Below are 24,322 nucleotides of genomic sequence, written 5' to 3' on the forward strand. Positions count from 1 at the left end.
CCCCACAGGTCTGATTTTTTTCTACTTTTAATCAAACATCTTCAGCTGTGTGATTTTTCCTGTATATTTCACTGTGAATGCCTTCAGGTTCTGTTTGTGCGTTAAGAAAATCAGCAGCAGGAAAGCAAACTTTGAACAAATTTTATTGAACATAAATTAAAAAAAAATTGGAGGTAAAAAAATATTCAACAGGCTTAGAAATTCTTTACAACTATGTACAGGACAGGATCCATGTGAGCTGATACAGTAACAAAGATTTGTGTCAAATTCAGTCATGAATCCTACAAAACAAAAAGTCTACAGCAGTCAGCCTAAAGTCCCAGATCCTTGTGTACATCCAGTAGCGGGGGCACAATTACACAATGGAGTTTCCTAACAAAAAAAATTAAAAAAAGAGGAAGAAAGAAAAAGCACAAAAAAGGTGACCACCTACTCTAAGTGTCCAACAGCAGTGATGTTACCTGTTTCTTAATATTGAAATTCAATAATTAGAAAGCTTAAAGAGCAAGAAAGCAGTTTTTCCATTGTGTGTTGTGTAATTAAATTAAATCTCACTTCTTTCTTTGAGGTAGAACACCTGAGGGAGATTTGTGTGGGGGGGCACAAAACAATGATTAACCAGACAACAATTGAAGGGAATAAGCTTCACTGTTGCTCAGCCTACAAAGAGAAGGTTAAAAGCTCAAACACATTTACTTCCATTAGTCTGATGACCATACATTTATTGTTCAAATGTACAAAAAGAGCTGTAAGGGACCGTGCCGGGGAAAGATCACCGTTTTCCTTTTGAATGCTGCACCAAGGAAATGCTTCCTCGTAGGCCTTAAAACATACAAACTGCACAAACAAAGAGAACAAAGAAAGAGTGTAACAGTGGGTAAAAGCATTCGGGTCACAGCATCTGTGCCGTTACAAATAAAAACAGAAGCTTTCGGCTGACTGGAGGAGCACAAAGGTTCGATTGACGCTATTAAAACTAACCTGTGGGATAAATGTCATCAGCACCTAAAATATTAAGTGAATGGGAATTTGTAATTCACTTAATTCAAGTCCCTGCTTCCGAGAGATGTGGTATCCAGAGTAAAAAGAGCTGCACTGCTGCTTTATAGTAAAAGTGAGTCCTGTCTGCTGCCAGAGAAGGCTGGGTCATGCTAAGGTGCTGTAGAAATTCTCCTCTTCGTCGCTCTCTGACTTCTTATTTACAGAGACAGACAGACAGCTGAAGTTAGGTCACTTCAGTTTGCACTTCTTTTTTTCCCCAGTTCCAGCAAAGGGCGCTGACAGCAAAGTCAGCGATGTAAAACAAAGTGTGAAGTAGATGAGAAACAGTACATAAATCCATCGTGTATGTGCGTGCATGTGTAGACTTCATCCCAAGCTTTCACATATGGCTCTTGTCTTGTGTACGTCCTTCACGGGTCTGTAGGTTGATCTTCTGAACACTGGCTCAGGTCTGTGTGCGTTATTGACCTCCATCATATGGCTACAGTTGCCTTCATGATTTCATTTGCCGCCTGAGCTGCATCAGCTACGACAGCTTATTAGGGTTAGCGGTGAGGGGGGGTTAATTCAGATAGCGGCGGCAGCGCCTCGCCCCGCAGTTGCAGGAGAGCTTGTTGCTCTCGTCCTCGATGGGGAACTTGTAGTCGTAGGTGAGCTCTTCTCCCCGGTAGATCTTCCTCAATGCGAAGATAACGATGTGCTTGCGTCCGTCCACGTTGATGACGCGCGAGTAGCAGTTCGGCTCGCACGAGTGGTTGATGAAACGAGCCGCATTGCCCTGCATCGTGGCGTCGACCACGTCGAAGTCGTCGATGCGGAACATGTAGCAGCCGATGCCCTGGAGTACAGAAACACACACATTACTTTCACATTTTAGGATTAAAGGTGTTTCATTGTTCTCGCCCCTTATGAATGTTGCCCACGATGTAAAAGGAATTTGACCGCCTTAAATTTTAATGGTATGCCCCCCCGAGTCTAGTGAGAGTGTGCCTTAAGGAAGTGAAAGCAAAAGGAAGATGTTGAAGTGCGTTTAGCTGGTGATCAAAGAATAAAAGAAAAAACCCTTTAAAAAAAAAGTTTTATTTTAATCACCTGACTTGTTCCAGGTTCATCCGACGTGCCTGTTTGTTCCTGTTTGAAGTACTAATGATTAATGTAATTGTTGGAAGCAGACCGTGTCTTTGCATGCTGTGGTATTCAGTGATTTCTCTGTAGTTGTAACTAGTTACTGCTGCTTCACATTAAACTTATTAAACACAGATGCTCTGTGATGATGAATTCCGAGTGTAACCAACCTTGCTGTCGTAATACTTCTCCCGCTTATCAGTCAGGACTGCGCGAATGACAGTACCGGCATACTCGATCACCATCTCCCCAGCATCGATGTTCCTTTTGCAGAAGAGTCCACGACCATGAATCGGCGATCTAAGGCGCCACAGGGGGAGAAGATTCGAAAGTTTAACTGATTTATTTTTGGACATCAATGAAACCCTAAAGGGTTTTATGGTCATTTGTCGTTACCTGTAGACTCCTACTGCTTCTTTTGAGATTTTCTCCAGGTGTCTGAATCTCATTGCCATGGGAAGCTCACTGCTGGTGGCTCGCCTGGCAGAGACGCAACAGAGCAGCTGTCAGTACTGATGTGAAAACTGCTCAACTTCACAGACAAAAGTGAAGCAAACTGAATGACTAACCTAGAAGATTTGAGCGGGAATTCATCCTCCTCTTCATCAAAGGGACCCAATATGTCGGGAAGTTCTCTGTGCTGCGACGCCAGGAAGTTGAACATGTCAAACGTTGCTTTCCTGGTTAAAGGATCAGGGAAAATCATTTGTGATGTGCGTCATAACAAGACACATACAGACAAAGCGCAGAAGGTTTTAAAAGCAAAACCCGTGAACTAGGGTGTCTGTACCGTGTGCAGACTTCAGCTCGGGCGCAGCCACTCGGGTTGAGGGGGAGTTCTTCCTCGATGTCATCACATCGGTGGAAGCGGAAGCGGTGGCGTTTGCAGTATGCGGCGCCCTGCAGCTGCTCCAGCAGGAAGATGACGGCATCGTGGACGACGCCAAGCACCCGCGGCCCGCTCATCCCACCTAGAGGCAGCTGCCTTAGGTGGAACCCTGCCCGAGCTTCGAGGACGCCGTCTATCACAGCGCGCCAGGCAACTGACGGTAGGTGAGAAAGGGAGGCAAAGATGAACACGCAGCCAAAACGCAAGATAACACGGACAAATGTTTAAGAGAACACCTGGGCTGATTCTTTTATGCTGTATTCATTCTCCTTTTTATTCTCATATTATAATAAGAAAAGAAATGGCTGGCAACAGATAAACATCAGCCACTGACATAAATGAAAATCCTCTTATTTGCTGATAAAAGTCGAGGCTATTATCCAATGAGATATAAACTTCTATTTCTTATATTTTTAATGACAAAGAGTAGAAAATACCAGCATAAGAATTAAATAAGAAGCAGAGGAGTGATTCCTACCTTCTATGCTGTTAGCCTTAACGCTAAAGCCGTCATCACTGGTGATTTCAAAGCGCAGGTGGGGCTGGTTCATGTAAGTCCTCGCTGTGGGTTTAGGTGGTGGTGGTGCTTCTTCTTCTGAGCTAAAACCTGCAAAAAGTGAAAGATAGTCTCACACCTAACCACATATTCTCTCTCGCAAAGCAATGACACTTAAAGACAATCAAAACTATATAAATGAGATTAACGATAAATGTTAAATGTAAAAACAAAGGTTTTTAGCCTAAATTAGACACAAATGACTAAACTTATAGTCACAAACCTGAATAAGGGCCCCACTCAGAGAGGTCTCCGTGCCGAGCGCTCACCCATTTGTGCGTCATACCCTGAATCTGACTGTTGGTTTTGGTGGGAAATGGTGGACTGTCATCATGAAAACACCTGCACACAAGGGAAAAAACATATTTGTCAAAAATACTTTTTCCCCCCCATTTTTTCACAGGTTAAACATTCTGTCTCTTCTCTTTTCCCTTGATTTTCTCTTCTTCTTAACTACTACAGGATGGTCTAACGGTCTTTGGACCCGATCAAAAATCACTTCAAGTATTCGAAATATGACACCCTGATGGCCCTGAACACTGCAGTCAAAACAAAACAGCCTGGGAGCAGGAGCCTGGACTGGAATGGGACTGGGCGATCAATGTTGGGATAAAGCTGTCCTTAGTGTACGTTCATGGTACACTCTGCACTAGGCTGCAACTAACAGAGTTAAAAATACTAAAGTCCTGAATGATCCCAACAGTTTATTCCTGCCATAAACAGCACGTTTTGACCTGATTACTTAACCTAACCTTTGATCCATTTTCCTGTGGCTCAAAGACATGATGTCATTTCTTAAATTAGGAAGGTGGGGTTTATTTCACAGTCAAAGGCAGCACTATTCATTTTCCCCCAAAGTAAAATCTTTTTATCCAGCTTTGTCTGAATTAGTTCACTTATTTTGTAAATATTTGTAGTCACTTTGATCCCCCAACTAGTTTAATTCATATCTGTCTTACTATGCTTACTTGGAAGCAGAATTTTGAACCTCATTTCATTGTATCTTTGATAAACCACTGACCTAAAACAGACTGCCTTGTCTGGAAAACATTTTCACATCCCCCACATTCCCCTCCTTTTCTTTGAATTTCTTTTAATTAACTATTAAGTCAATTTAATGCGTACAGCATCTTGCTTTTTTGAACAAAAAAAACAAAAAACAGCACATACACAAAAACTACTTCAGGCTCGAGGACCTAAATAATTAGTTTTCATGTGCCCTTTCAGCTCTTTCAAATCTTTAAATACAGCCTGACATTAAGTATTTGCCTCCTTTTGCCTTTGTAGCGCAGTAATAAGTCCATACATGAGGCTAACCTTTTGGGTGTAGGAGGTGGTGGTGGGGCAACGATCCTCAGTGGCTCAGGCTCTGGCTGTGGCTCAAGCTGGCGATCCAGATCAAGAACATCTTTCATTGTTGGAGCTTTCATTCTCACACCACTCGGCCTGTTGAAAGACATCAACATGCTTTATTTTCTCTTTTGCCATCTTTTACTTTAAAACTCTTTCAGCTGCTGAGAGTGCAAATTTCTCTCATTGCTGAGATTCTGCAGATCAGAGGACCAATTTATAAAATGTCAGTCTGTATGTGATGCTCGGTGCTTCATACAAAATCAAGCTGGAGATCAGTTTTGTTTTGTTTTTTATGTTAACCATTAAGATCAATGTAAATATTAGTTTTTTAAATATTACTCGTGTTCTGCATGTTGCAGTAAGTACATTTTAAAATCATCTGTTACCTGGCTTCATCAGTGTCCTCCGGCTCACTCGATGGATCCTTCAAGAAGTCCATCTTGGATTTCTTCCTGGAAGGTCTCTCAGACACCGACGACACTCTCTTAACTCTCACCTGGTGGCGCGATGCAGCAGGTATTGATTCATTACCGAAAACACTGGGAGACTCCGAACGACCAGCTGATGACTGATCCGAGTCTTCGACGTTGGGAAATGGCAATGGTTTCCGATGCTTGGCCTTTGGCTGTCGAGTACTGCTGAGGATGATGGGTTTTGTTTTGGGTGCGTCGCGGTGAGTAGCCATGGCTCTATCGATAATCGCTTGGGCTGTGCTTTCTTCAATGTTGGAGAAACTAGATTCAGGTGAGCTGTACATGCTGACAGTTGTGGGAGCAGCAGCTGTGCTGTTGCTTTTCATGGGCACCATTTTGACGATGATCTTCCTCTGGGCCGCCTGGAGGTTAGGGGCAGGAGGGGCGTTTGCAGCTGAAGGGCTGGGCCGAGGCTTTATTATGACATGAGGCATGGAGCGCTGTAAAGCATTACCACTGTGGAGAATCTTGGCAATCTGGCTTATCTTATTGTAGGTTGGTGAATCTGTACTGAGAGGCTGATACGTGTTCAACTTTGGGTCTTTGATCATAATCTGACCGTGCCGGTTGACCAGCAGGACCTGATGGGTAGAAGCCTGCACTGGGGGCGTGCTAGCTGACCCAGCTGGGTTCTCCGTCGCTGCCTGCTGCTGACTTTCTGGCTTGGAGCTAATCAAGTTTATAGCGATGGTTTTCCCCAGTGAAGCACCTGGCTGAATGTTTAAAGCATTTAAACCATTGATAATGGCAGGGGGTGCGACCGGGCGTGGTACTGCATGAAAAGTAACTGCAGCAGAGGAAACGGACGCAGTTTGTCCAGGGTGAGGGGGTAAAGGCAGTTTGGCTTGCATCAGGGGAAGTGAAGGTTTCATCGCCAAGCGCTTGAGGTTTGGCGCAGCATGTTTTGTCTTCACAAAGACCGTTTTCATCTGTGCTGTGGGAGGTTTTTTGGTTTTAGGCTCTGGAGAATAATCAGGATCATTCAAATCATCTTTAAATCCTTCATCTGAGTCAGCTGACGAAGCGCTGTCATCTCTGTCGCCAACGATGTGTTTATTTGGATACTCTGCAGAGCCATGTTCAGCAGGAACAAAGTGGCCTGTAGATGAATCCAAGAACACCTCGTTTTGAGACGGCGATGTTTCTGAGGTCATCGGGACCTCTTCCTCCTGAACGGACAGTTCGTTATTTGTGTAAGCTGACTCCAGGAGAGCAGAAGGTGAAAGACTTTCCTGAAGCACTGGTTCAGGTTGTTCTTCAACTGGTGACTTTGGGACCGTGTAGATTGACTCAAGCCTCTTTAGCGCCACCGTTAGTTGTTTAGTGGGTGTAGTGTGGTTGGTTTGAATTTTAGCTTCTTCATTCCCTCCCTCTGCATCCTGAGCATCTTCATCGGCCGCCTCGCTTTCAGTTTCTGACCCGCCGTCCGCACCGTCTAACTGCGGGATAGACTGAGCTGAATTAAGCTGACCTGAGGTATCCGAGCCACTTGCTGTGTGATCGCACACCACCGTGCGTGAAAACTTAAAATAACGACTCGAGTCGTCTTCTTCAGAATCAATCTCCTGATCGTTTCCCTGCATTTCCACCTCTCTGCTGCCTTGTGCCCCGCAATGAAGCGACACATTCTCTGTGAGCAAAGCCTCATCAAACTCAAGCTTAGCATTCAGCATGGAGTCCACTGCTACCTCAGTGTCAGTGTCAAACACAGTGTAAGGAAGCTCCTGAGACATCAGGTGGGCCACTTCCTCCTCCAGGTTATCAGGTGCCAGTGAGATCCCATTTGTAGTGGCCACAGCTGCATCTTCTGCCTCAGAGGATGCCAAAAAGTCTTGGGGAACCTCGGCAGAGACTGGAGTGGTAATTTTAAAGCTATGCCTCCCTCTGGGGGAGTGAGTGATGGCTCCTTGCCGAGGCGACAGCCCTGTAGAAATGCTGGAGCTGGATCTAGGTGGGGAGCTCCAGACTGGAGATGCAGAGTTCTGTCGTGAGAGAGGAGGTGAAGCCGATCCAAAGTTCGATGCTCTCGGAGGGGAGCTGAATAGGGCACATCGGGAGTGGACCGTGCCGCCAGAGCGGAGTGTCATCGGTACGGACGGGTCGCTCTCTGATGGCGAGGAGCTGCACCGGCTTCTGGACGAGAGCCTTCGAGGCCGCCGGGTTTCCTCCAGGTCCCTCAGAGTCAGGATGTGATGGGATTTGGGTGGAGCACACCCTGACAGCAAGAAAAGGGAGTGTGAAAGGGGGTTTACTTTTTTTATTTAAAGTCACACTACAACAGGTACCCATCTTCTCCTAAAACTCCACGTACCTGGAGATGGTAGTGGTCGAGATGATCCTCCTGCTGGTCTCCTGGTGTGTGTGTAAGCAGGGCTTTTAGACCCGGGTGTGTTGTGCAGTTTAGAGTTGGGTGATATGGAAGTGGATTTTATTGGGCTGGATGTGGGACTTAAAATATCTGGAGACTCAATATCTAGAAGAAAGAAAAAAAAAAGAAAAGAGAAAAAAAGTTTTTAGCACAGTAAAAAAAAAATTTACCCATATTTTCAATTTCTTGTCCACTGCTTCAGCTTCAGCGCTCTTCTCACAGCCGTTGAGATCCTGCTCACCTCTGTGGTGGTTCGGACTGTGGACTATGGTGTGGTTCTCTTCATCCTCCCACTTCAAATTCTGTTCCTCACCAGGGAGAGGAGTGCTCACCTCTGTCACCTTGCAGGTGTACTTACAGCGCCGGCGTGGGTCCACGGTGCTCCAGTACAACCGTGAACACCTAGAAAATAAAAGAAGGAAGAAAATACGTTTCAAGCTTGTTAATGAAGAGACAATGAACTATGGATAAATCAGTAATGTCAGTAACAGCAGCCAAGAACTAAGCCAATCACATGTAACCCTTTCCCCATTAGTACAGCTTGGCATGGTTTTCAGGGGTTTCCATTAGGTGGTAGTACCTGTTACCAGGTGCTTCTTTTTTAACCCTTTACAGCCGATCGGAGCGGGCACGCTCTGTTTTGCGTAACTATTTTTAAATCCCGGTAGCTCTGCAACCAAGTAAGCTAGCGCAATAATTTTTTTTGCATATGAAACTGGAGGAGTTGTACTTACATCTTATGCCATCAGCTTGTCCTAGGTCACAGTTTCCTTCCACATATAGCTTTGCAAAAACTGCATAAAAATCACTTGCAGCAACAAAAACATGATATTCCAGAAACACGCTTCGCCGATCCATCAGCTGTTTGTAACACTTCCTACGTCCATCAGCGCGAACTATCACATGACCGCATGACCTGCCCGAAACCGGAAGTGACGTCATTTTGCGGAAATGTAGTTTTTTTACGATCGGGGCCTTATGAGCTTGTGTTTTACTTGTTATGTGTTTTAAAAAGTTATGTTTGACTTTATGACTTTCTGTGTCGTTTCTGGGATGCTTAAGACTCATATTGCACTGCTGGAAATAGTTTATTTTGATGCATATGCTGTTATTTTGCAAATTTGCACTATAATATTTATTTTCGTTTTTCCTGCAGTATATAAAAATTTATTTCAAAAATAAAACTATGAAGACACTCAAAATAAATTTCCTGTGGTAGGAAACTAGTTTGTGTAACTTTTTTGTATTTACAGTTTTGAGGGATAAGCCTCTTAAATTTCTCTAACTAGAAATATATGTTAAAAAAACAAAAACGATTTTCAATTTTTTTGTAGTTTATTGCACTTTTTTGCAATTTATGTAATTACTATGCACCTAATGCAGACATATTATTAAAGTTTGGGCTATAATGGTTGTATTGATGTATAGCAACTTGAAATGCTCCCAAAAATGGCTCCACAGCATGTAAAAATATAATATAAGCTCTGGCAAACTTGGTTCTATGGTAGGTCTTAAAGGGTTAATCTACTTGGCCGGGGTTCCAAGCGATTCGAGGCGATCGAAAAAAAATGTGACATAAATAGACTGACTGGATTGTTCAATTTGTGATTGACATGACATTGACCAATCAGGTGAAAGGAAGAAAAATTGGGTCAAAATTAGTACTTGTAAGTTGAATCCCACACACAGCCAGGGAACTTGAGCGCAGAGTTTTACACATCGTTTTTTGCTTTGTATCTGTAACCAGATCTTAACAAAAATTTTTTTTAAACTTGTGTAAATATTTTTACATAAGTTACAATGACAATTACAAGTACAAAATATTTATGACCACAATTTGAGCCCATAGAAAACTACACAAAAAACAACACTCTGGTCCCTGAGTCTGAGAATAAGCCATACACCAAACAGCAGGTATGACACTGTCTCGACTCCTTTGTTGTGTTGTTCACGTCGCATACAAATGACCTCACTGGACTTTCGGCCTTGTTGCTATAATGACCACATGCACATTAGGTCGACTGTAATGGAAAACGACATAAACTGAGTTCAGTCCAGCTGAGTAGGCAGCAGTGGAAGAGGGCTAATAGAGTCTTCTGTTTAAATGTGCTTCTACTCTAAAGTAGAAATGAAAGGGTTTACAGCCTGATAGAGAAAACAGTCTGACTTTAAAACTAATTTCCCTGTGGGTACTTTTTATTTTTCTTTAATAATACAACTGTGGAAAAATGTACCGCTGCGCCTTATACATAAAGAGGAAAACATGGTTCTGCGCTAGGCCTGTGGACAGCTTTGCAGACTATGTGTTGTAGCTGTTTTTAGCTATTTATAAATTATAGAATACGAAACAGGCATGTTAATTTCTACTCATATCTATAATTCAAAAGTTGCTGTTTGCGCAAAAAAAACCCAACCAAAAAAACCCCCGCTTGAATACAAAGGCAGTTATCACTTACTGATAGCCTACAGGATACAGCATCCTTCCATTTGACGACAGCTCTGACAGAACACCAAGTTTCTGAATCTGCAGCGAGCCTGGAAGGTTAAAAAAAAACAAACAGATAATGAGGTTCATTGGATCAAGACATAAAGCAGCCGTATTTTAATTCAATCTGAATCTATCCCATTACAAGAGTCAAAAACATGAAACATCAAGATAATCTTACCTATGGTCATATTTATGGATTCTGGCTCAAGACCTGTGAGGAACTTCCTTCTGAGATTGATCCCATTGAAGTCCACATACACCCGTCGCGGGACTTCAAACCCTTTACCAGAGACGATCTGTGAAGAATCACAAACAATAGTCAGCATAACGAACACAAAATCAGAATATAATATTAAATATGTATACTGCTTCCAACAAAAATATATATTTATAATCTGACAACATAAATTCACACCTTTGCAGTCACCAGGTCCCTGTGTTTGTAGCAGTAAACCTTCCTGTCCTGCTGGAACGCGCAGCTCTGGGCACGTGCACACATGAAGTGGAAGTTACTCTGACAGGTGGGGAGGCAACAGCCCACGGTGGCTCCTGACTGCCCGCAACGATCACAGCGCTGGAGGAAAATTTAATATGTACACACATAGTTTTAGGACCAAAGGGTACTTGTCAACCTCACAAAATGAATGACTGATCCTAAAGTCAGGCCATTAGGATTAGAAATGATCAAATAATTCACAAGATCTTTAAATGGAAGACAGGAAGAAAAATAAATAAATAAATAATAAAAATGGACGAGGTTAAACATTGGCAATACAAATAAGAAAAGATTTCACATAAGAAACCATTAATCATATTTTTCAATAGCCAAAATGTACTTTTATTCCAGCAAAGTGACACTTTGTATTGGATAAAATGTTACAGAAATATATGTAAAAGTAGCCCTCCTTCCTTCTCAGCAAACATTTGGTGTTTAATGGCTGTCAGCTGGCGGTCTTTTCTCAACTTTTAACCCATGATGATAAAAAAAAAAAAAATCCTCCAAATTAAAGATACATAATTGGCCTAAATGTCAGGTTTAGGTGATTTGCAAACATTGCCTGGATTTCCTTGTTAAGAGTTTCTTGAAGGGGAATACTGTATATCCGTTTATCGATTTGAACAAACAAAATTATTTTGAGAAAGAATTCATGCATCTCAATGGTCTTTTGCCTCGTGGGACCATTTCTCATCCAAGGAGTTAATTGACTTTACGCCAAATTGTCTGCAGAGTTATAATGCTGACATCGAAGGACAGAAAAAGGTAAAAAAAATTAAAGTGCCCAAATTCAGATTTATATTTGTTAAATTTGTTAAGTCTGTGTGTGGATAACGGTGCAGCTGTCTCTTCACATTTGTTAAGTTTGACCAGATCGTTATTCTATGTGGAAACATCTGTCTCGAATTGATTTTTGTGATCGTACCGCGACCACTTTTGACCATCGACAGCTGTCGTTGCTTCGCTTGTTTGCATCTTGCCATCACAAAGACAGGTGCCGGCACATAAATGAAATGAGATTTAACGAACTGTATTTCTAGCAAGAGCAGCGACGTCTGAACACCTAGCTGTCACGCAGAGCCTTAGTTACCATTTAATTTAATCTTACCAGGTGGCGCCCCCTTGAGACAGCACTGTGCACCTGAAGAAGAGCACTGTTTTCCTCGTACACCTCTGCAGACCAAAGACAGCAGTTAACATGGGCCCACTCGTTCTGACCCAAGTACAGGAGCCGTCCTGCTTCCTGTTGAGAAAAGAGCAGTTATATCACTTAAGTATCAGGGAGCTGTTATTATAGTGCCAAGAAAACAAAAAATGGTCAACAATTTAATAAAAATTCTATACATCCTCACATAATCAGTCATTTCTTTAACAAAAACAGTGAAAAGGAGATACTTTCCCCTTATCCTGAACTTAAAAAAATGATTAACTTAAACTTGCTGAATATTTTGAGGACTTCTGTCTATCCTGATGCCTTCAGAGCAAACAATGCATGAAAGAACACCAAAATTAAGTGGGGAAAAAAGATCTATGCGCCAAAAGCCTTGACATAAAAACTCACACTGGGAGCAGAGTCTCCACATTGCTGGCACAGGGCACATTGTCTCACATCTTCAGTCTTGGTGATCTCTGGAGGATCATGTAAACATTTTAAACTTGAGAATGTGACCGATCTATTGCAAGAAAGTGCCTTTAGCTTTGTCTTCAGTGTGCTGCAAAACAGATTGTAATAGCGTCCATACCAAGTAATTTCAGAGAAGGAGTTTGCTGTGAAGTCACTGATGAGTCGGTTTTCCCCGTCTGTGGGTCCCTGGAGTTTTTGAGCTGGTATGTTCTCTCCAGCCATTGTGCATAGCTGTGCTCTTTAGATGGTGGGAGAACTGCCTCGGGGAGCATGCCACTAAAGAGGAGGGGATAAAAACAAACTGAAGAGAGCCATTTTAGGCACCTGTCCATCTACTACAAGGTCTTCAGACGTTTTACTTATAATTAAGATTTAATTTAGTGCCAACCTTGTAAATGACGACGTTTATGAAATTGGTTAAGTAAATTATATTTAGCTGCATTCACTTACCTCGGAAGTTCTTCTGAGAACGAGTTCCACTTTTTGACATTGCACCAACTGAATACTTTTTCCATGACCTGTCAGGCATGAAACAATGAAGTAAGACCAAAATTAAGGAATGTTGAAGGACAGTGTTCATTTGGATGTGACAACGAGAACAGAAAGGGGGCAGCTGTAGCTCAGGTGGTAGATGAAACGGATGGGCATTTCCTCGCAAGTATCCTTGGGCAAGATATTGAACCCAGACTGGCCCTGATGTATCCGTCAAAGTAAAAGTGTGAATGTTAGAAAAAACACTCAGGCATAGACTAAAGCGCTGTATGAATGTGCTACGAGTGCTTAACTTGGGGAGAAAGGAGCTGTATTAGTCAACTTGTGATTTATCCTGAGGAAAAACAGGTTTCCCTACAAAATGAATTAAGGTCTGGGTCTCTAAAAAATACATTAAAAGCAATTAGAAAATGGTAAAGGGAGTGCTTACTTCAACGTAGTGTGACATTGCCTGAAGGGTCGGTCTCTGATCTTCCAGCAGAGCTTCCTCTTCCTGCAGCCTTTGCCTTATCACAGAAGCAATATCGCTATGAAAGGCTTTCTGATTGGGAGACAGGAAAAAAGAAAAAAATGCTATTAATTCAGTGTGGGTTCTACAAAAAGAGCCTAAGTGTAAATGCATAGGATATATATGCTCACTATTGAGGTGTATCCGCCCCCTTTAAACCTCCTCTCCACCGCTTGTAGATCACAGACTGGTTGCTGTTCCCTGATAAATGCTGTGATGTTTGGTTCCTGACACTGAAAGACAGTAAGGGACAACTACTTCAGTGACACATCTGGAACATAATCAGGCTTTGACGTTAAAGGAGAAATACTAAAATGGGGCGTTTTAAAGGATAAAAAGGCTTCCTGGTGCATCCTCTCAGAGTCTTGTGGGCAGCTCTTACCGCTTTACACGTGATAAGGTGCTGAGTGCTGTTGGAGGAGAGGAGGTCAGTGAGCACCTCCTCCACTCTGGCTGTGAGCCTCCTCTGCAGCTCCACCTTCAGGATGCTGTGACTGGTTTGGTGCTGACTGCAGGGCGAACATGTAAAATCCACTCTGCCTTGCTGACTTGAGAGCAGCCCAAAAAGCTCCTCTGCAAAGACAGAGAAGAAGAACTTCGTTTCTACACAGCAAGTTAACAGCAATCACATTTTATCTCCATAGTTTGGTCCTGTTTTATAAGTCACTCATTCAGAAAACAAGCTCATAACAGCCTTTATATATTTAGAAAACTTTCAGTTTTGATTAATTCACTGTTAAAATTTATTCATATTTATTTTGGTGAAGCCACCCAAGTTTATTCTCTGTCTCTATATCCACTCTTTAGGTTAGAAAAGTCTCAAATCAAGCCTTTAGAGCCAGAAACCAGAGCTTTCTTCTCACAGGGATTAGTTGTCTGTAATGTGATGTCATTATTTGAAATTGTGGCCTTATTAAAGTATGAGTATTCACCCTTGTAACTGATAGATGCATTACAACAATAAGAGGGGTGGAGGGGGTGGGGGTCTACTTTTAACAGCCTGAGAAAACATGAAATCCAACAAACAGTGAACAAAAACTGACTGAACTGAAAACTTTATGAGCGAAACTCACCGGAGATCCCTTCACATCTGTAATGAATCCAGTGGCTGCACTGCGAACACTGAAGCATCTGTGATGGTTGGATACTGTCTTCATAGCACTTGTGGCAGATAGTGCAGAAATGACCTGACGTAATGTAAACAGAAATCACAGACGAGTCACATCATCCATTTCAAGCATATTTACATACAAGTTCAACTCTCAGAAGTCTTACCTTTTTTGTGGAGTGAAGTGCAGTCAGGGCAGAGGTCCTGCTCATGGTTCCACGTCAAGTCCCAGGTCTTTCCAGGAGTCACGCCGCAACTTTTACACCGAATGCACGACATACACACCTGCACAAAGACATATGTGATGTACGGTGTCATGAAATCGTCACATTTATCCTCAAATAAACTGAACATATTCCTAATTACTTTAAAGCTGTTAATGCATTTACCCAGGGGACGCTGGAGTTCATAGGTTTAGGGTATGTTGGTCCCAAGCATGAAGGGTGGTATGACGTTTGGCATCTCCTGCACTGCAGCACAGGCTGTGAAGGGACAAAAAAACAAAGGTATAATAATTATGGGTAAATACTCGACTATGATGTACACCAAAAATTGATAAATATGTAATTTAATTCAGATCTCGTGTGTAAAATAGTTAAGAAGCGTGGATAATGTTTGCAAACTTGTTTCTTCTTCTTCTTCTTGGGATATTATAAAGTCTCGCTACGCCTCATACACACCTTTGTGCTCTTGCTTCGACGTCCGCACACGTGGCAGAATTTGCAGCGCCTGCAGAACCAGTTTTCCTTGTTCTCCTCGAGGGGGCGCTCCTCAGGTGACAGGCAGAAACTGTGGAAAGGCTCACAGCAGATCTGACAGAAGATCATCTGATGGAAGTGGGAGGTAGAGGAGTTAAAAAAATAACAATAACAACATTCAGAATGCATATGAAATGTTTCTATTTTGTTTTTTGTCACATAACTGAAATGTAAAACAAGCCATTTGCGTGAGCACCCAAATAAGCAACTTGCATACTTTGCCAAACTAGTCAAGCTCAGCTTACCTCGTGTCGCCCTTTACTGGCGCAGAGCAGACAGACGGGCTGAGGCGTAGTTGGGACAGACGTGAGAACGCTGAGGCCGCCCATTAGCCACACATTCTGGACCGCACAGTCCTCCTAGTGGACAGACACCCAATAACAGCACAAACAAAGCAATCAGAGCCTCTTCTCCAGAGGTTTCCAGGTGCTACATTAGTTCACTAACCTGTATCAAGGTTATGAACGTATGCCGGTTTGTAACAACTGAATGAGAGCATGGCTGATCATCCATATGCTGAAATAACAAACATTCCCCGCTGCCTTCTCCTCCCATTTACACAGCATGAAAATACTGATGTTTGTTTGAAAGCAAACTGAAAAGAGTGTTTGTCATAGTGAAAATGAACTTTTTCTCTCAGAGATATTTTCTCAGACCCCTAAACTGTATATAAAACATGGCAAGGAAAATTTAGTTTGACATTTGACCTTTTTTTATTTTTGTAAACTGAATATGCCTCATACTGTTTTTTCATATACACTGTTCTAAATTGAGCCATAACCTACAAAATGAAAATTAAAGAAAATCTGAAATCAGTAACTCAGACTATTAACTACAAATGTGTTTGCTGATGTCATACATGAAGTCAGCACTAAGGTCATTTTCCCAAAGATGATGCTTTCTATAAAAAATGACTTTCCAGTGTGTGACCAAAGCCCACAGATGTAACAACCACCTTACTTGAAGCTACACAAACTTAATAACCTGCAGTTTATGCAGACAGATGAAGATAGATGGATGCTTTATTATTCCTTTGCAGGAGATTATATGGCACGGCAGCTTCGACACAGATAACAGCACAAATCTGAAACCTCAAAGCAACATTAATATATCATAAAGTTCTTAATAAATGTGGATAAAATCATATTATTGTGCATTAAGCAGTTGTATAGCAGCTGTTATGAAAAACCTCCTGAGGCATTCAGTCTGAGATCAGTTATATTTTACAGCTATGTGGGGATCTTAAGGTGGAATGAGCTCTCCTGAGAGAAAGCGATAACGGTGGTGCTGAAAGGTAACACTGTAGAGTAAATACAAACCCCAATGAGTTGTAAAGCAAACAGGCTGCTGAGACTCACCTTGAAGTCTACACGGATCTTGTACGTGTTCTGCGACAGGCCCTTTTGGGGAAATCCGTTAGTTAACCCTGTCGGGGTGTTCACTGACGTACACTCTGCAGGATTCTGGGAACGAAGGACAGAGTGTGGGTCAGTTGTTGGACAGTTTTGCAGCACTGTCTCTTTTACAGAAGAATCCGGCTTGTCCTCTTCAGCCTGCTCCAGTCGTCGCTCCTCCTGCTCGTCTTGTGCGTCCTCCTGTAATTCTGCGCCTGCACTGACAGTCTGAGGGGGGCCAGGCACAACTCTGCTCAGAGTTTTATCTGTCTTAGCTCTGTGCGTCTCTGTGTGCTCCACCTCAAACCCTGGACGCCCATGAGAGCACTGCTGTGATGAAACCTGAATCAGAGCTGAGTGTAGCGTGGACTGTGGATGCTGCTGAGGTGGTGATGACACATATTTGTTCGAATGCATGGCTGACTGCACCACGGACTGGGGCAAACGCTGCAAACGTAACAGCAAAGACTTCTGTGGCGAGTCTCTAATGGGATGAGGTGAAAGTGGAGAAGCAGGCTGTGTTTCAGGATGGGATATTTCTGGGGGACAGTTTGTAATGGGACATGACAAATGGGAAAAAGCAGGCTGTGTTGCAAGATGAGACAACTGTGGATGCGACTGTGCAATACACCGATCCACATCATCATGTTGGGGCGACTGCCGCAGCAAATACACAGCAGGAGACTGCAGGACAAAGTCAGGCAGACGGTATAAGTGTATTTGTAGCTGCCGCATTGGGGTCCAGGGTGGTCTGGGCTCAGGGAAAGTTTCTCTGGCCTCCATCTCTTCTGCGCTCTCCTGTGCCTGTGGAGGAGGGGACTGCCTAAGCCAACCAGCAAGAGATGTACCAAAGTTACACTGATAGTAGTGACATGCAGCGGCGGCAACCGGCAACAGCCAAAATGACAGAAAACGGAAGGAGCACTGCGACTTTTAGAAGACGGTTAGCCAGGAAGCAGCGTTTAAAGTGTATGCATTCAGTAGCGGTACAGAAACACACACAGAAGCGTTAACTGAGTATTAATACACACTATTTTAAGAGCTAGAAAAATCATAAACACAAAGCTAAACAAATATTTTGGTGAAATTTAAATTAATCTGCTATAGAATGCACACAAACTAATAATTTATCTAACAAATCAGGTGTGTAAGATGGAATGCAGAATAAATAAAGGTCATTTCATAAATTATGGATTTGCATAGTTCCATCTCTACACTTGGGAATTCTATGAAATTAAAGAGATAATACACCTGTTGTGTCACATGCAAAAACCAACCCACTACCAAAAAATGGTTCATGCAACGAGCCACAGCAGCATAATCTGGCAGATTAGAGATAGCACAGCAAATACTCCTGCTGTAATGTCTACAAGTGCTGCCGGGTGCCACCCCCCACCCACAGTGCATCTCTGTGCATATAATCTGCTAAAAATAGGGCTACTAATTTGCAAAACATCAAATGCAGACAAGACAGGACTACACTTTAAGAATATCTGTTCTCAGCTTTATGGGGGAAGTGAGAGATTACAAAAAAATGCAGAAGTTTGAAGCAATGCAGAAGCAAAAACAATTTTTTTTTACTGACAATAGACCATTCTTTCAAGCCAGCAGAACAAGATTTGAGAGGAACAATTTCGAAACTGACAGCTCTAGTTTGAAAATGTCAAATGCTAGTAAGAAGAAGCAAGCGGCATAACCAAGAATCATCTCAGCCCGAATAAAGACAAAGCAAACAGCCTTTTAGCTGTGAAGTCAGGGGTGGGAGGAGGCAATGCTGACTTTTTACACATTTGCTGTGTTGATTAAGGCAATCGCAGTCCCAGTTAAACTAAACACTTGACACAAAGAGGCTTCCGTCACTATTTACAAACTGCCGTACTGACTCCTGAATATTAGTTATTACCAATTTTAAAGAAGCACCTCTACGTTGAAGAAAATATTTGACTTTGGACAAAAGAATCTTCTTCAGCGTCTTCCTGCAGATATATTTTTTTTAATTTTAAAAAACACCACCATTAAGACTCCAGAGAGTAAAACACGCATAACAGGGGGGGCATGACTTTCCTTCCCCATACCAACATCATACTTGGATAACAAGTTCACTAATGGTGCTAAATGAGACAATGATGTTGTTCTCAAACAGAATATCACTCACGGTGCTACCAAAAAAAAAAAAAGCATGCTGTAGATTATCCCGAACGTAGCTTGATTGATCCATAATTTATGAAACAGACGGAGTACATGCAAAGGGTCTTATAAAAAGCTGGAAGTGAGAAACAGAAGATCAACGGGGCTACAAGACTTCTTTAAGGAATTTTTTATCCCAACAGACGTGGTTTAACTAAGAAACAGTGGAAAAACTGAAAAATGAAATTCAGAGCTGGACAAAAGCACCACTTGGAAATAAGTGTTTCAATTGTGACTTGAGGGTTAAATATTTAGTTAAATTATAGAGGAAAATTCATTTATTAATCAAATAAATGAATTGAGATAAGATAAGCTTTATTAATATTTAAAATAAGAAAAGAAAGAAAGAAAATTAAACACCTGTCTAGAAATACTGACAGGTATGAAGGTAAACTTTTCCAAACAGTACTGTTTGTCCCAGGCTCCATTAGGTGGTCTATTAGAGGCGGATTAGGGAAACATGTTTTTACCTTGTAAGCTTTGGTTCTGCTGCCAGCTCCTCTGGAAGGCAGCCGGCGATGCCTCCCTGCATCTGGGTCGTCTGCCGCTGATCCACCATCTTGAGAAGCAAGATCTCAAAAAAACAAACAAACAAACAAACAAAAAACAAACACAGATACACAAATCTAAGAAAAATTGCTGACACAAAAAAGGTTTCAAACAATATCAGGGCTCAGAGCAAGGAGGGATTCTGTGCTTCTAATATTTAGATTATTGGAGAATGCACAAAGAAATCATTCTTAAAAATTAACTGGGGAAACGGCCCAGGATGCACTTGGACCCGAGCCCCCGATGAGCTTTAGTGGTAAACTGACATATTTATTTCCATCTATTTATGAACTCCTTGAACTCAACAGCTCATATTCAAAGGTTTGTGTATATTCACTACATATCTTGCATATGTGCGTACTGTTATGATTTTTACGAATCATGTTTACCTCAACTAAGTTACCAACAGGGCAGTCAACATTACCTTAAAATTAGCTGGAAAATCAGAAATAACACATCTGAACTGGAAAAACATCAACTTACAACTTCAGGGGCTCTGAGACTTGGAGTTAAAGTAATCGAGTAGATTTGGCATCTGCTCTCCTTTCAACCTGCTTGATGCATGCATGCTGCCAGAGGAAGGAGTACAAGCTACACAACTTTGTGCCGTGCGTTTTGATTTTCTTTTACCAAGTCTGTGGTGTAATATCAAGTTGCCAATTTCTGAGACATCTCAGCGTTATTATATTTTTAAATAGATAAGTTCCAGTTATCATGTAGATCAAAACTGCTATGAAATTAATTCAGGAATTGTTTTGGTGTTTCCGTGTGGCTCAGAGCCACAGCTGGAATTATGGAGAAAATATCACCAAAATTGCTTCACAATCATTAGCTGCTGACAAACAATATTAGGCGTTGTGATGATTTACATCATGCTGCGCCTGTTTTTCTGTGCGAGTCGTTCATGAAACGTTTATGCAGGATAAATATTTACTTAAATAAAGAATGGAGTGAAATTCAGACTTGACACTCAGAGGCTTGTGTGCCAAAACCAAAGCTTTAGTTACCTTGATTGTTGGCAGCAGCTACATTTGGCTTTACTGTCGATTTATCTGTCCTGTCCTCTCCTTCTTCCTCGTCCTCCTCGTCTTCAGATTCTGATTTAAGCAGACTGCTGTAAGAGCGCGGTGTGATGTTACGCAGTGAATGCTTCCGGACTCCAAGCGCCATCGAGGACGTTCCCTCGGCCGGCTTTCCAGAAGTCCAGTTTGTATCGTCACTGCTTGTAACGGAGCCTAAAAACCCCTTCGCCTGGACTGAGAAAAAGGAGCCCCTTGATTAATTATGTACACAAGCTTTTAAACCGGAGTAGTCATTCAAACTTATTAGATTCAACTAAAAAATAAATGTATATCCAAAAATAAAAACATACCTTTAAATGGTTTCACAATCCGCGCCATCTTTGCTTTTTCAATCCGGTCACACTTCTTATATCTAGAAGGGGGAAAAAATGGAAAAACATAAGTGTGTGTCCAGGGCAAAGTTCAAGTGTACCCATCTATAAATGTGTTTAACTCAAAGAGTCAACTTGCCTTCATTAACTGAGTTCTTTAATATGCGTTACTGAAAAGAAATAAGTATTTTTTTATGTTTCATGTACAAGAAATTTCTAAATCTACAAGGTACACAGTATTTTAGGCACCAATTAAAACATGTAGCGCGGTTCATTTTTAATTTGTGGACCAAATATATGAATGATTTTCCGCAAACAGCTGGATAACTTGCCTTTACAGCAATAGTTTGGAGCTGTACTTATTCAGTCTGTGATGAGAACATGCAGCTTTCAGGCTGGCTTAGTTTAAATTAAATCAATATGTAATGGAAATCAAATTATCTTCTTGCAGTCAAACTCAGTGAGTATATGAAATTAGGGCCTATACAGCAGCCGTATCTAGCTTTGTTCAAGATGACATGCAACATTATTCCAGGTTACAGAGCTGGAACATACATATAAATGAAAATACAAGAGTTGAGTAAAATATATTTTATATATACATTTATATAGCCAGCTCCTTTAATGTGAGTGTTGGCAAATAAGTAGAAGTAAAACTTCATTAAGGGCTTATCTGTATATGAGAAAGGTCATGATTTTCATGTAAAGCACAATAATGCAAATCTGTGATGGGCTTCACTCACATGCAGCACTGCCTCTTGGTGTTTGGCCCCCCGAACTTGGGCTTATCCAGGCAGTTGATGCATTTGGCACAGTCCTCTTCCACCAAGCAGCCTTTGCAGCGTCCACAGCGCCTCGAACGCACTCCTCCACGAGTATATTGACTCAGCATCTTCCTTTTCCTGAACCTGTGGCCCTTGCCCCTCCCTCTCCTCCTGCGCTGGATGCTTTCCTGAGAGACAACCCACTGGGTCCTGCCCTGATCAGTGATGTCATCGTCATCATCTGCCACATCTGAAGGCGAGAGACAGAGAGGCCGGGTAAAAGAGCCATAGGACACATTTGCGTCACCATTATGTGCATGCGATGTGCTGGGGGTGACATCTTTGGACACCATATCTCACTATTCAGCCTGCAGATCTAACGTCTTCCACTCTATACTTAATGGACTGTTGTTTGGTTTGCACTTGTACAGCTACTCTCCTTTAACGACTGTCTGAAGAGTTGATAGACCAAGTGTGTGCACATCAAGGCAAACTTTTCTAATTCCTAACCCCCCCAAAAAGTGTTGCAAACAAGAGAAAAAACAAGGTCTGCACACCATTTCGCTCCATATTTTGTACCATGTCACCATTTCTGATTCCTATGATGACTGATTCTTTTGCAGGAATGCTAAATCGTGAATCATGTTTTAAACATACTTACATATAACTTGATTTTTTTCCTCCATGGATTCGCCTTTTCTGTTACATCCAAACATTTTTCTTTTTTTTTTCTTTTTTTTAAAGTTATATAAATCTTGTACAGGATTCTGTCTTGTATATCTTTCTGTAATGAATCCCTTGGATATTGCTTTGGTAATAGTCCACTGGACAATTGCATCCCTGCTTTTAAGAAATTAGTCACTTGCTGGATGTCACCAATTGATATCTAATTTCTTGTCATTATCCTACCATGAGATAGGCTGGTGCTTCCTGACCTATTTACTTATTTTTTAAATGGAGTATTTAATTTAGTTTTGGGTTTTCTTCCAATCAACTTTGCGTGACATTGTATTTTATTCAGAGGAAATTATATTAAAAAACTGTATTTATTATTATTATCATCCTTTGTTTATTTTAGCCATTGCAGCTCCCAGAGGAGGACTTCTGAACTCATCTGGCTTCCTCTTCAGAAACTTATTTCAATTTCTTCAATCAGACTTTCTTTCACACCACATCCAGCTGTGCATGCTTCTCTCTCTCTTACAAGAAACCTGGACCATCGTCTGGGTTTTTGCAAGAGAGGCTTCACTTCTTTCTCTTCGTCACCTCGAGGGAAACAGGTTTTGTTATTTGGAGAAATGAGGGCGTAGTGAGCCCGCTGTGGGAATTGTTGAGAATGTTTTGTAAGTCAAACAGTAATTTTGGACATATTTCAGTGTACATATTAGTGAATGAGACCCACTGCATTAATGGAGAAGCCCTCATCTTCTGTTGTTTTTGCAATCACATGTAGGGCGACAGCTATCAGTTGTTTTAGTAATCAAGTAATCTATCGATGACTCCATTGATTAATTGGATAAAAATAATTTTCTCTTATTAATGAGCAATTATAAATATTCAATAGAGAACAAAATCCAGGTTTTTCAGAGCTGCTCATTCTTGTTCATTTTAGAAATTACAGCATTTTAAAGTTTAACTGCATACAACAGCTGTAAAAAACAAACAAAAAACCAAACAAACAAAACAACAACAATTAAAGCTTTTGAGTGCATCTATGTGCCATATTAAAACTGAATTTTTTTCCCAAAGAAAACACTGTCTTAAACCAAAAATAAATATTTATAATCCCAAGGTCAGAGATCAAAGTCAAACAAACAACAGCCCACAGGTCAGCCACTGGCTACTCAGACTTTTACTGGCCCATGTACATTTTTACTGGCTTGTGAAAAATAAAACTGTTCATCTGCATATTTTGATGTCGCCTTACTGCAGATTTTTCTCTGTGTTAAACAAACACCGGTGGATTTTTCCCAGTAAATGTTTTAATGGTGATCACAGGAACAGTGATGTTGTTTGGACACTAGAAACAGGTTTTCTTTCATGTAACCTGAGCTCACCATCTCTGTACCGGCTTCACTTCTTTGCTCTCCTCGGTGTGTAAACAGACTCTGGCTCCAGCCTCATCATCACTGCTGCTGTTGTGTTGTCAATCTTTTTGACACATCGGCACGCTACAGAGCCACGTGTTGAACAAAACGTTGAAGCAAACAACGTGTGTCAATGATTTTTTTTTCTTTTTTAAATAATCGAAACATTCGAATTACTCAATGAATTGTTGCAGCCCATATCTGGTGGCGATTGGTTTTTTTGTAGACCTGCTAACATGTTAGTCAACAGGTTACACTGATTTTTATCGATTAGTGCTGGTCTTTTGTCTCTTTAACAAACTTCCTGAGGATTACATTTTTTAAGAATTTAATTATTACTTGGAGCCAAACAGAGTACAGACCTTTCTTCCCTTTTGTCTGGAGAGGTGGAAATCTAAAGATGCTCTACAATAAAAATGAGGTGACTGGATGAAAACTGGAGACAAAATCCTTTATGGGTGGGAACTCCCTTATGTACGGTAACCCGTTTCAAACTTACAGGCATCCTCTTGAATCCCACAGTTGTATTATTTCAATGCTACTGCACACATTTGGAAAAAAAAAAAAAAGGAAAAATTACTTAGACGTGCGAACTTATTGAAATTTTAAATAAATAATGCATGAAGAAGCTTGTGAAAGGATCACTTTTTGGTCTAGATGTAGTGTTCAGTGAGTCCGTTTGTCAAACAGTACTTCCTCACCTCATAC

General features: G+C 41.5%; 1 protein-coding gene across 2 annotated transcripts in view; it reads right to left on the bottom strand.

Moving 5' to 3' along the window:
- Positions 1-124: 124 nt before the first annotated feature.
- The window catches only part of kmt2ba (lysine (K)-specific methyltransferase 2Ba), a 34,259-nt gene continuing 10,061 nt past the window's right edge, over positions 125-24,322 (bottom strand). Inside the window, exons 6-36 of one of the 2 annotated variants that reach the window (XM_082521071.1) lie at positions 21,507-21,777; positions 20,743-20,804; positions 20,378-20,626; positions 19,292-19,395; positions 16,599-17,438; positions 15,486-15,599; positions 15,163-15,309; positions 14,872-14,964; positions 14,650-14,767; positions 14,448-14,561; positions 13,757-13,947; positions 13,506-13,607; positions 13,297-13,407; positions 12,825-12,892; positions 12,493-12,650; positions 12,312-12,379; positions 11,859-11,993; positions 10,670-10,828; positions 10,433-10,550; positions 10,223-10,301; positions 8,008-8,168; positions 7,710-7,871; positions 5,312-7,613; positions 4,890-5,018; positions 3,796-3,914; positions 3,495-3,623; positions 2,918-3,170; positions 2,697-2,807; positions 2,524-2,607; positions 2,298-2,427; positions 125-1,840 (exon numbers count right to left, since the gene is read on the bottom strand). In XM_082521071.1, the coding sequence (XP_082377197.1) occupies positions 1,565-1,840; positions 2,298-2,427; positions 2,524-2,607; positions 2,697-2,807; positions 2,918-3,170; positions 3,495-3,623; positions 3,796-3,914; positions 4,890-5,018; positions 5,312-7,613; positions 7,710-7,871; positions 8,008-8,168; positions 10,223-10,301; positions 10,433-10,550; positions 10,670-10,828; positions 11,859-11,993; positions 12,312-12,379; positions 12,493-12,650; positions 12,825-12,892; positions 13,297-13,407; positions 13,506-13,607; positions 13,757-13,947; positions 14,448-14,561; positions 14,650-14,767; positions 14,872-14,964; positions 15,163-15,309; positions 15,486-15,599; positions 16,599-17,438; positions 19,292-19,395; positions 20,378-20,626; positions 20,743-20,804; positions 21,507-21,777 (7,157 nt within the window). In that variant the 3' untranslated portion in view covers positions 125-1,564. The remainder of the gene's footprint in view (positions 1,841-2,297; positions 2,428-2,523; positions 2,608-2,696; positions 2,808-2,917; positions 3,171-3,494; positions 3,624-3,795; positions 3,915-4,889; positions 5,019-5,311; positions 7,614-7,709; positions 7,872-8,007; positions 8,169-10,222; positions 10,302-10,432; positions 10,551-10,669; positions 10,829-11,858; positions 11,994-12,311; positions 12,380-12,492; positions 12,651-12,824; positions 12,893-13,296; positions 13,408-13,505; positions 13,608-13,756; positions 13,948-14,447; positions 14,562-14,649; positions 14,768-14,871; positions 14,965-15,162; positions 15,310-15,485; positions 15,600-16,598; positions 17,439-19,291; positions 19,396-20,377; positions 20,627-20,742; positions 20,805-21,506; positions 21,778-24,322) is intronic. The other variant, XM_082521072.1, reaches the window with a different exon arrangement.

This window comes from Aulonocara stuartgranti (genome assembly GCF_965226115.1).
Source record: "Aulonocara stuartgranti genome assembly, chromosome: 22".
NCBI classification, from domain to species: domain Eukaryota; kingdom Metazoa; phylum Chordata; class Actinopteri; order Cichliformes; family Cichlidae; genus Aulonocara; species Aulonocara stuartgranti.